Source organism: Colletotrichum graminicola, assembly GCF_000149035.1.
Source record: "Colletotrichum graminicola M1.001 genomic scaffold supercont1.257, whole genome shotgun sequence".
NCBI classification, from domain to species: domain Eukaryota; kingdom Fungi; phylum Ascomycota; class Sordariomycetes; order Glomerellales; family Glomerellaceae; genus Colletotrichum; species Colletotrichum graminicola.
The window spans coordinates 1-11,683 of NW_007361261.1; the positions used below are offsets into that span (position 1 = coordinate 1).

The following is an 11,683-nucleotide window of genomic DNA, read 5'->3' on the forward strand; positions in this document are numbered from 1 at the left end:
TACTAAAAAGCGCTTTTCCTTATAGAAAAGTTCTTATATAGATAACTTATTTAGTCTTACTTCTAAAGTTAGTAGTATAAAAAGTCTAATAAGTATAAACTTAAATTAGGAATCCTTTTAGTTATCTACTAGTCCTATTATAAGTTCTAGGTAAGTTAAGTTTAAGCTTATTATATCTATTAACTAAAGTAGTAATAATATTTACTATACCCCTAAAGGTAGTTACTTCTTTATTTAGTTTTTTAGCTTTAGCTGTTTTATTTTTTAGCTAAGTAATAGTATTATAGACTATATTTTATAGCTAGCTAACTTTAAGGGTTTTAGTGTCTAGTTTTTTACTAATATTATTAATTATAGCTTATATTTAAGCTATATTATTATTATTACGTTTAATATACTACTAGACCTTATTATATATACCTTAAGTAAAGTCTAGCTTATTATTTAATTTTTTAGTGTCTTTTATTTTCTTATTTAGGCTCTTAGCTAGGGTAGTTAGGTTTTTTCTAAAGCTAGAGGAAGTTAGGGTTATTTTAGGTGTAGATATTATAGAATACTATTAGGTAAGTATTAAAGTTAACTTACTTAACAGAAGTAATTAAAGTGTTATAGCTAGTTTTTAAGTAGTAAGGTTTCTACTAATAGTAAGTAAAGGGAGATACTTAGTAATAGTAATTATTATCTTACTAGTCTGTCAATTACCTAGTAATTAGTTATATAGTTAATAGTTATAGGGGTAGCTTATATAGCTCTTATTAATTAAATTACTAAGGTTAGATACTAAAAGGTATTTAAAGAATATATTATAAGTTAATTACTAAAGAGCTATAGAAGTCTGTCCTTAAGTGTATCTAAGTCTATCCTATATATAAGTCCTAGCTGTTCCTTAAATAGTCCTATTAACTAATAGTTATAAGTAATTACTATTTTTATATAAAGTAAGCGCTTAGTAAATACTAGTAAGCGCTTACTTTTATAATTACTAGTAATTACCTTATTATATAATTACTTCTTTATCTTTATATAACCTATACTATAGTTCTTTTGTTCTTAGGGAGTTATCTATCTGTCCCTTATCTCTTGTTTATATAAATACTACTGCTGCCTATTATCTACTTATTAGGTAAGGTAATATAGCCTATAACTTATTAGGTTATAACACTAAGCTACTACCTAGTAAATATATAGCCTTATTATAAAAGGTTAACTAATATTAAAAAAAAGTAGAAATAATCCTTTATATAGTAGTAATAACTTAGCTAGATATTACTTTTATAGCTAGCTAGCTTACTTACTTTAATTATAATCTAAATCTAGATTACTAAAAGGCTATAAATTATATACTTAGATATCTCTATTAAACGTAGCACTATTACCTTAAATATAAAGTAACGCCTAGTAGTAATAATAATATATTAGAGGTTACTTTAGACGCCTTATTTACTAATAACTTACTAGACTATTATAGCTTATAAGTATATACACTAAAGCTATTTAAAGGGCTTATCTCTTAGTAAGCTAATAAGTAAGATATAGTAATAACGTTAGCTACTAAGGCTAAATTACTAGCGCTTTTATTTACTATAAAAGAGGTAGTTTTTACTAGTAAATTAATTACTATACTAAGTATTTAACTATTAACTTAACCTAAAAATAAATTATTACTTAATAAGTAAGTAGCTATTAAATTACTACTAACTATTTATATTAGCTATAATAATACTTAGACTATTAGGCTTATTACTAAGGAGCTTATTTTACTATAATTAAGGCTATAGTATATAAATATTTATAACTACTAGCTACACTAAGAAGTAGTAATAAATTAGATTACTATTAAATATAAGAAGTCTATTAAGTTAATAGCTAATAGATTAATAAAGGCGCTTAGTGCGCTATAATTTACTATATTTATAAATTAATTAAATATAAGTAACTAATATATACGCCTTAAAGTAAATTAATAGTAAGAATTAGCTAATAATAAAGTAAAGCTTTACTACTAAATAAAGGAAAAAACGTATAAAATATTAAAAGATAATTAATAAATAAATAGACTATATATAGAGGATATTTAGCGTAGGCTCTATAGTAATTAACCGCGTTACTAGCGCTAAGGGGGTGTATTAAATATAGCAGAATTATATATAAATTAACTAGTAAATATATAGTTACCTTATAGCGAATTGTTAGGGAATAGGCAGTGAATTAGCCCTACTTTTAGGGTAAGTCTACTAATTATATAGCTAGGATTAGCCTAGGATTTCCTAACTAAGGAATAAGTAGATTTCCCTGTTCCTTTAGGATTTCACTGCAGTTACACACAACACATCACATAATTAATCAACTATTACAATCCCTACGATTTAATAACAGACTTAGTTATGTCAGGCGTCAGTTGTCCTGTCGTGGCGCTCCCTTGTCACTAGGCCGCGGTTTAGGATCTAGTAGGCACTATCACTACTCTAGTAGTTAATACACCTAAGGATAGGGAGATATTAGAACATGTCAGAGGCAGGGATAGTATTAAGTAAAGGAGTTAGTAATAGGCGTAGTTAGGGTTTAATTATAACAATTATTCTAATATGCCTCTCTCCCCCTATATTCTATAGAGTTTTCCCCTTTTGTTATTCCTTTAGTGACTAGTTTATCCGGTCCTGGTCTCACTCCAGTGCCCCCCTGGGGCCCCGCTCCAGGCACCTGACACTTGGCACCTTATACAAATGAAATTTTTGCAAAGGATATGGAAAACGTTTGCGCTGGGCGCTCGGATAAGGAGCTATCCCGGGCATTGATTACGGACTCGCGATCTACCGTGAAGTGGCTTGCTGGTCGTGGTATCCGATTCCAGCTGTCTTTCAACCGTCAGGCATATGAAGTCGACGGCAGATTCAAATTCTGGGGTGGTCTGTGTTTGAAGACCGAAGACGGGGGCAAAGGTCTCATCGCGGATCACCTAGCCGCGGCCAAGAATAGTGGTGTCCTCCTCTCGTGGGGTACAGGACTGAAAGGTGTCAAAAGACAGACCGAGTGTGGGCAGCACCGGTATCTGGCTACCGTTCTCGACGAAGGAGTGGAGCGAATTGTTTCAACGAATGCGATTGTATTCGCTGCAGGCGGTTTTGAGTCGAACCCACGCATGCGCAGCCAGTATCTTGGACCTGGATGGGACATGGCCATGGTCCGTGGAATTCCGTACAATATGGGGGATTGTATTGAGCTCGCTATCCGGGATCTTGATGTTTTGCCAGTGGGCAACTGGTCGGGGTGCCATGCCACGTGCTGGGATGCGAACGCCGATCCATCGGTCGGTGATCGTGAGGCCTCCAACGAATACACCAATTCAGGATACCCCCTGGGCCTCATGATTAATGTCGAAGGACACCGCTTCGTCGACGAGAGTGTTACAATGAGAAACTACACATATGCCAAGTTTGGCCGCGCCATCCTGCAGCAGCCGGACCACGTCGCCTTCCAGATTTGGGACGCCCGTACGACAAATTGGCTTCGGTCAGAAGAATATCGCCCTGAGAGACTCAAAGAGAACCGCTTCGAAGCGGAAACTGTCGAAGAGCTCGCCGGTGTCCTGTCTTCGCATGGCCTGAAAGATCGTGCAAAGTTCTTAGGCACTTGCCGGGACTACAACTCCGCAACATATGCGTTCCAGCGGAAAAGCCCATCAGTAAAGTGGGATCCTTCTGTTTTAGACGGTGTTTCGACACAATCGAAGATTCAACTGCCTTTGTCCAAGTCGATCGGGCACTTCCTCTGGACAAGGGTCCGTTTCTTGCTGTGAAGGTGACTTGCGGTGTAACGTTCACATTTGGCGGACTTAAGGTTGACGCTAAGAATGCGCAGCTTATTAGTGCAACAACAAGGCAGCCAATTTCTGGATTTTTTTCTGTTGGTGGGATGATGGGAGGCCTTTTTTATCAGAATTATCCAGGAGGCAGTGGGTTGACTTCTGGTGCTGTCTTTGGCCGGAGGGCGGGCAGAGCTGCTTTAGCAAGCGGCGGGGAGGTTTGCGCTACTTCTTCTTTTTACCATTGCACTGAAAATGCTACACTGCGGAAGTAGGATTACTTGTGCGAGAAAAGTCTATACAGGCATTCCGGCTCCAGAGTGATTAGAGACGCCGAGGCATTGGCGCTCGCGAGCCCCGGATCACCTAACAACGCCCCTAGGGCTACAGACTTGCGGAAATCCCATTCTGAAGCTAGCCGTAGTTACACATTGCAACAGATACGTAACCATCAATTGAACCAGGATTGTCGCACCCGTATCAGTACGTCAACAACCAAGGCATCCTATAACATGATGTTATTGAGGCATCTCTTTGCCTATACATCTACTTTCCTCTGCTCCAAGAGTCGTCGCCTGTAGCGCCCGCCGCAGCGCATAATTTCCGAAGCTCGCAGTTTTTAATTGCGTTTAGTAGACTCTTGCCAACGTTTGTGCACCAGCCTATGTTGTCGTGATGCACCGAAGCAGCAAAGATTGCCGTGTCGGAATCAGGATGACATGACTCATCCTATGCACGACATGCATCTGCCGTGATAGTATGATAAAAAGATCTGTCAAGATAGCTTCATGCATTTCCACTTTATGTAACGCCATTGTCAGGTGCTATATCACGTGGTTTTCACATTCGTTCCCGATATATAGGACCTCACTTTCGTTGCCTTCACTTACCTTGAATTAAGCCTTTTAGACCTTATTTATCCTATACCCTGCTGTGTGCTCTAACTCGTTACAATATCCGTCAGCCATTGTGCAGGGGCAATTTGCGCCTCCATAGATAATCAAATCAAAAGGTCATCAGATGGCCAAAATTAACAACGCGGTTTGATTCTGCACAGTGAGCCTATAACTAAAAATAAGTAAGTCTGTTTCGCCAAGATTCAAGTACTGTTTACAGGCAATACATAGAATTGTGCTCTTACATATAAATATTTCTTCAAAAACAAAAAACAAAAAGGCTACCAAGCATGATTCTTGGCACAGATTGATTTGACATGCGTTCTGTGTCCTGGGGAAACTGTACAAGCGTCTACAACACTTTGGTCCCCCGCCGCAGCATAACAGGCGTCTTCGAACTCGTTCCCACCCAAGTATGGATGGGGGATAATAGGCCAGGCTCGCGTTGAATAACACTTCTGCAGTTTGTAGTTCATCTTGGTCATTGCATGCGCGTTTGGATCGCCGCCTTTAACGTTGAAGAACTTGTCCTTGGGGTAGAGGTTACAGGCGGCTTGCGTGAGACATATGTCAAGATCCGGTACTTCAGCGCTCTCACACCAGCAAAAGTGGTGTGTATTGCCAAGGGCTGGTACAGCTAGGGCTGTAAACAATAAGAGGTATAAGAACTTCATGTTAGACATGTGAGCAAAGATATGTTAAGACAAAGTGAGCAGGCCATGTAGTGAGTTCTCTTCTTTTTTAAAGCCAGGCTTAAGCACAGACAGAGGCGCAATGCTCTTAGTTATATTAATCAGGCGACTTGAAAATAGAGACCTAGCTGTTATGGCTTTGTGACAAACAGGGGTACCTGGCGGCCAAGCCCCGTTTCCCTGATACCCTAAACACTCAATACTTAGACATTCCACTCTTTTTTGGGCCAACGCTATGGGGTATTGCGGCCGCTGGAAAGGGGTTGGCGTGCTGGCAGAAAGCAGGGATCTGGAGGTGGCAGCAGCAGGGGTTAGTCATGTGCGTCAGCAGCAAGTTAGGTGGCAAGGGCCACGAAATTAACTTACTATGTATGGTTGGCATTGGATTTCCTCCTTTTCTCCCTCAACTGTTGGCTAGATTTCCCACGGCCTTAATGAACTATTTGCAATGGGTTGCTGGACGTCTTGAGCTAGAGATATATATACTCTCGGCAGTCGTTATATAGGCTGGATTGGTGGGCTGACTGCTTTCTACTATAGGCCTAGTCGAGGTGGGTACACTATACTCTATACTGTTAGCCTGAAAAAGAGTGGAATGTCTAACTATTGAGTGTTTAGGGTAGTCTTATGCGATACTATATAAATAGAGTAGATCTGAATCCCCTTGATTCTCACGCCTTGTTGGTAACATGACGCACTTTCTAGGTGATTATCCGGCGGCATATCTAAGCTATCTGACTCAACCTGTTTTTTTTCAAGTACCTACTGTTGAGACAGTCTATTCGTTATCTCTTAAGCTAAGATCCTACGCATATTGCCCCCTTCTTCAGCCAATCCCCAGACAACAGTCCAACCAATGTCCACAGAATCTTGTACACAAACTCGCGAGTATAGGTATTTGGAAGTATGCGATTTAGTAATTTGACGTGTCTAATTACTTTATGCAAGAGACCCACTGCCACAGCCACGCAGTGGGTCTACCCACACAATCTTTCTATACTTTAATTTGGTATTGTTAGCAGTAGATTGTTTTAAAATTGAACCATCTAGAGAAATAGTAATGTCTTTACTAAACCATACATACCCTAGTACTTAAACTAAAATTTTACTACCTAGTAGGCCTAGTAGACTAAGGTTTATACCGTAGGGAAGCAGTACTTTAGTAGACTTCTAGACCCGCAACTGTAATTACGTAACCATAACTACCAATCTGAACATTAATATACCTCAGGTCCTGAACACATCTAGGTATGGGACCTTGCGTAAGAGCATGAATTGTTACATTATACGAGTCTACAACTCTATAATGGTTTAACAAAGCCGGTTTTAAGCTGTGATCCGCTCTGTGTTTTTTGTTTATGTTATTTACGTCTCCCAACTTCTGCAGTTCGTTGGGTATCATGAGGTTTTTGTTACTCCTAGCGATTTGTATAACAACATTGATACCGCGCCTTTCGAAAGCCGCCCCGTTTGACCTTGCAACCACCGAACTTGCTGCCGGTCCCAGCCCGAGCCTTCGGCGCCAACAAAACTGCACACCGGATGTACTCTCCAGCTCCACATGGGTTGCGCAGAATGTCGACGGATTTCTAGCGAATGCTTCGCAGCACTACACACAGTATTCATATAACAACGTTCAATCTTTGGCGGCTTATTTGGGGGCCCCGAATTTCTTTTGCGGCATCAATAATTGGTGTAACGCCGGCCAGCCTTGTTCCCCAGTAGGCTTGCCGGGCTGGTAGGTAGCTGTTGTCCAAGTTCATAACGGAAGCTAACTTTGCAAAAAAAAAAAAAAGGTACGTGTTGATGGGCATTCAGGGCTGGAATGGCTACGTCAATAACCTAGACACAGCCGTGACATACACGGCTGCTATTTTAGGCCTCAAGCTCCAAAATGTTGTCAATGACCTTTGGCCGAAAATGGAGGATAAACTCACGCCGCTTAAAGTACTCATAGGATGGATCGACGGTGTCCTGAACGCCTTTCCGGCCACCTCGTTGATTGATCAGGGCAACATCGCAGGTTTTAATATCATTGCCTCCGGCCTGCTCGCCCCGCCGGACCCGGACGACGAGTATCTTCGCTGGAGCCAGATTGCCGACCAGGTGGGGTCTGTGATCAATGGGTACAAAACAGCTATAGGAGTCTACGCCAAGAAAGTGATTGACGCCCCCATCGCCGACCCGCAATGGGGCATCAACAGAGTCCTAGGCGGCGGCACGTTCCTCTATCGCAGCACAAACTTCACCCAAGACGACTTCGACGCCTGGATGTACCAGAGCGTTGAGATTAACGCCATAGGAACGATCTTGCAGGCCCAGAACGCTTACATCATCAGGACCTTTAATAAAACCGATTGCGAGGAGACGTCGGATGCGGTCTTGTGCGAGATGCAGCCTAACAGCGCGTGGACTGAGTGGCGGTTGCACAAAAAAGACAGCGATGACTGGCCGCCGGAGAGCGGCCTGGCTACTAAGCTGATCCAATCTTACGGCTTCACCAAGCAGACCCTATTTAAGGGCCCGTCTAATTGTTTCGATTGGAATGACTATGTGCAGTTGACAAATCCCTGGGATTCAGCGGCGGCGAGGGGATTCAGCCTAGACCCATGGGTGGCGTGTAACTTCAATCTCAATGTCTGCAACTTTGATGCAGCCGAGGACGACAAGGGCATAGGAGACGTAGAAAGATATGTTCCCGGGCACACAGACAACATGTGTGGACGGGAAGGAATCATTTGGAATTAAATGTTAAAGCGCAAAAGTAGCAGCGATATCCTTGTGTTAATTAATGACTATAATGTAAATGTCTCTTTGTGATGTAGTATATTACTGTTACTTATTGTCCCTAACAATTAGAATGCTTAAATTTAAGCTGAATTAAGATAATAAGCTTAGTTTTAATTAGCTATACTTAGTTAGGTAGTCTAGGCTAAAGTCTAGAATCTTAAGCTAATTAATAAATTAGTTTAGTTTAGTTTTAATTAGTAACTCTTAATAAGGTGCTAAGCTAAAGCCTTAAACTCTAAGCTAATTGTTTTAATATACATATAAAACCTAAGTAACTAACTAGTTAATTTAGGTAGTATAATAGTAATAATTCTAGTACATGTAGAGTAACTGATAATTATAAAGATTGATTTAAAGTACTAGGCGCTATTTAGGACAATATGAGTAAAAAGAATAATCTAGAATATAAAAACTACAAAGTAGAGCTAATTACTTAAAAAGGTTATAATAAATAAGAAATAAATACTAAATAGTATAGTAGAGATAATATATTATCTTTATATTATATTAATTTAAATAAACTAGTTAAAGTAGTAGTAAGCCTATTAAAATAAGTCTTTATCTTTATATAGTGGAGAGTATAACTAGGATACTTAAGTATAAAACCTAGAAGGAATTATAAGTTTAGATCTTTACTATTTATAAATTAAGTTACCTATTTAGTATAGCACTAATCCTTCATAGTATTTTATAATAGTTTTAACTTAGATAAATAATAAGTAAGTTAAAAAGAAATTAAATATTAAACTTAAAGTTTAAGAATAAGAATTAATTATTAACTTATTATAAGACAATATTAACTAGGCTATAAAGACCTATAGAAAGCTAGTAGCAGCTAGCTATATAAACTATAAGGTTAGTAAAGTGTCTTAGGAACTAAGGGGTATTAAGTAGGCAAAAGCCTAGTAAATTACAGGAGAATAGTTCTCTAAGATTTAGCTTCTATATAATATAAGACCTATTATTTAATACTTGTTCTAGTATTATAATAGTCTATTATAATTCTTAATCTTCTCTTTATAAGGTTAAGCACTATAATAGCTAAATAAGAGAGAGAATAGATATTACTTTTAGGAGAATAGGTTATAAAAACGTCCCTAGAAGTAAAGTAAGAGCTATAAAAGGCCTTAAAGCAGAGGGTTGGAAAGCTAGAACATACTACCTAAGACTAATCTAGTAATAAAAAAAGTAGTACTATTAATAAAACTTTAGTAAGTCTAAGTTAAGTTCTAACTAAGACTTTAATTATAAGGAAATTTTAAAGCTTTACTTATATTTAAGCTTATATACTTAGGAAGCCTAGATTAATAACTTAAAAGTAGCTATTTAGGCTACTTTTAAGGAATTTTAGAAATTATATATATAAATCCTACTAGTATAGGCTTATATAAATAATAAGTATAAGGTTTACTAAGATTAATATCTTAATTTACTTATAAATAAAAAGTAACTTTTAGCTAAAAATTATAACTATTTCTTAAAATAAATTAAAATACTACTTTAAGATATAGTCTATTAAAAGCTAAATATTATAAAGGTAATTATATTAGCTTAATAAGAAAAGAATTAAAATCTAAAGTAGTTTTATACTTACGTTACCTTTTTAGAAAAAGAATTTATATTAAAACTAAAAAAAGAATACGCTTTAAAGTTCTTTTACTATCTTATTAATAAACTTTAAGAGGTAATCTAATAAAACGTACTAAAGTTACTATAGACTTATATAAAAATAGTAAGTATATTTTAATAAATATAAAAAGCCTTTTATAAGAATAACTTTAGTATATTTAGTAAGTAAAATAAAAACAAAATAGTAAAAGTATACTAGTATAATAAAGATATAGTAAAGTCTAATAGCCTTTATAAAAAGTAAAAAGCTAATTAAGATAAGTAAGATACTACTTACTATAATTATAATTAGAAAAAGTATATCTTACTAAATTACCTAGAACTAAAGAACCTAAGTAATTCTTCTTATAAAGGTAAGGCTAAGACCTTAGAGGCCTTAGTACTACTTATTATAAGTAGGAAGTTAGGAAAAAGTATAAAAGTAAAGTAACCCTTATAGCTTTACTTCTAAAGAAAGTAAGGACTACTTTTTATTTCTATACTAAGATATAGGTAAAAAGCAGAAAGTATATAGTAAATATTTTTACTAACCTAGACTTAGGTATAGAATAAAACTTAATATCTTATAAATTCTTTAAGAAATACCTACTAGAATAGGCTAAGTAAATAGCTTTACTATTAGAAGCTATAAGTAAAATAGTAATACTAATATATAAAGTATATAAAGTACTAATTACTATAACTAATAACTAAAGAACTATAAAGAGATTTATAGAATCTTATATAGTAATAAATTAAGATCTTTATAAAGATAGTAGCCTTATTTTAGTATTAATAATAATAATTTAATACCTTAATATCTTCTTCAAAGGGAATAACTTAAGCTAGTAGTTGAAAATAGAAATATAAAAGACTTAAGAGGCCTTAAAGGGTTATAGATTTATAAAGAGATTATAGTTTATATTTAAGATCTGTATAGTAGTAGTAGTCCCTAAGCTTATTTCCTTACTAGATAAAGAAAAGCCTACAGACCTAAAAATACTAGTAGAAATCTTAAAGGAATTATTATTAATAAAAGAAATACTAAAGCTAGTAAATATATAAATCTTAGTATAGCATAAAGATATTACCTATAAGATTAATATTATTAAAGAGATTATACCCCTATAGGGGCTAATTTACCCCCTTTTACTAAGGGAACTATAAACAGAGAGTTACAGAAATAAAATATAAATATAATATAATATAAATATCTATATTTGTATTTTTTCTTCTATATAATATAATATATATATTTATATTTATATCTTTTACTTTATATTATATAATATAAATATAAATATATGTATTGTATTTTATATTTAATATAAAGTGTTATAATATTAACTATCGCCTAGATTATTAGCGCTATAATTAACGCTGATCTAATAGAGAAACTACAGCTAATTAACTGTAGATCTACTAGGGGATCTATAGGGTATTACCTAGCGATGTTACTACATAACACCTATAGATAGTTTCTCTTCTTTACGTATAATTTAGAACTAGTATATACCCCTATTATTTATTAATTACCTATTAATACGTATAGTTAAGCAATATTACCACCCTAGTGACTCTAACACTAATTAGTAGTTAAATACTACTATTTGCTACTATAGATTAGTAAGGGCACAAGAAGAGGTAATTCTTCCTTATTAACTGTTTATAGAGGCCTAGAGTAGGCTTACTATAAAACGCCACTATAAATACCCTTATAACAAAGGTTATGCTATACGCCTATTACAGGTTAATTTACGTTAATAGTAACTTATTCCCTTAACTTATAGTAAGATATATAGATTTATGTCTATTATATAAGTAAATTAACTTTATTACTATCTAAAAGATTAATCTTAACTATAAAAAACACCTTACTTTACGTGCTAATTTAC

General features: G+C 35.6%; 3 protein-coding genes across 3 annotated transcripts; all 3 read left to right on the top strand.

Moving 5' to 3' along the window:
* Positions 1-2,743: 2,743 nt before the first annotated feature.
* Positions 2,744-3,796, top strand: GLRG_11972 (tricarballylate dehydrogenase; the record flags this gene model as incomplete). Its single annotated transcript, XM_008102654.1, has 1 exon — positions 2,744-3,796. The coding sequence occupies one exon, from the start codon at positions 2,744-2,746 to the stop codon at positions 3,794-3,796; it is 1,053 nt and encodes a 350-aa protein (XP_008100845.1).
* A 1,390-nt stretch (positions 3,797-5,186) lies between these two features.
* GLRG_11973 (uncharacterized protein) lies at positions 5,187-5,339 on the top strand (the record flags this gene model as incomplete). Its single annotated transcript, XM_008102655.1, has 1 exon — positions 5,187-5,339. One exon carries the CDS (start codon positions 5,187-5,189, stop codon positions 5,337-5,339), a length of 153 nt encoding a protein of 50 aa, XP_008100846.1.
* Positions 5,340-7,196: 1,857 nt separating this feature from the next.
* GLRG_11974 (uncharacterized protein) lies at positions 7,197-8,138 on the top strand (the record flags this gene model as incomplete). Its single annotated transcript, XM_008102656.1, has 1 exon — positions 7,197-8,138. One exon carries the CDS (start codon positions 7,197-7,199, stop codon positions 8,136-8,138), a length of 942 nt encoding a protein of 313 aa, XP_008100847.1.
* Between the last annotated feature and the right edge of the window lie 3,545 nt (positions 8,139-11,683).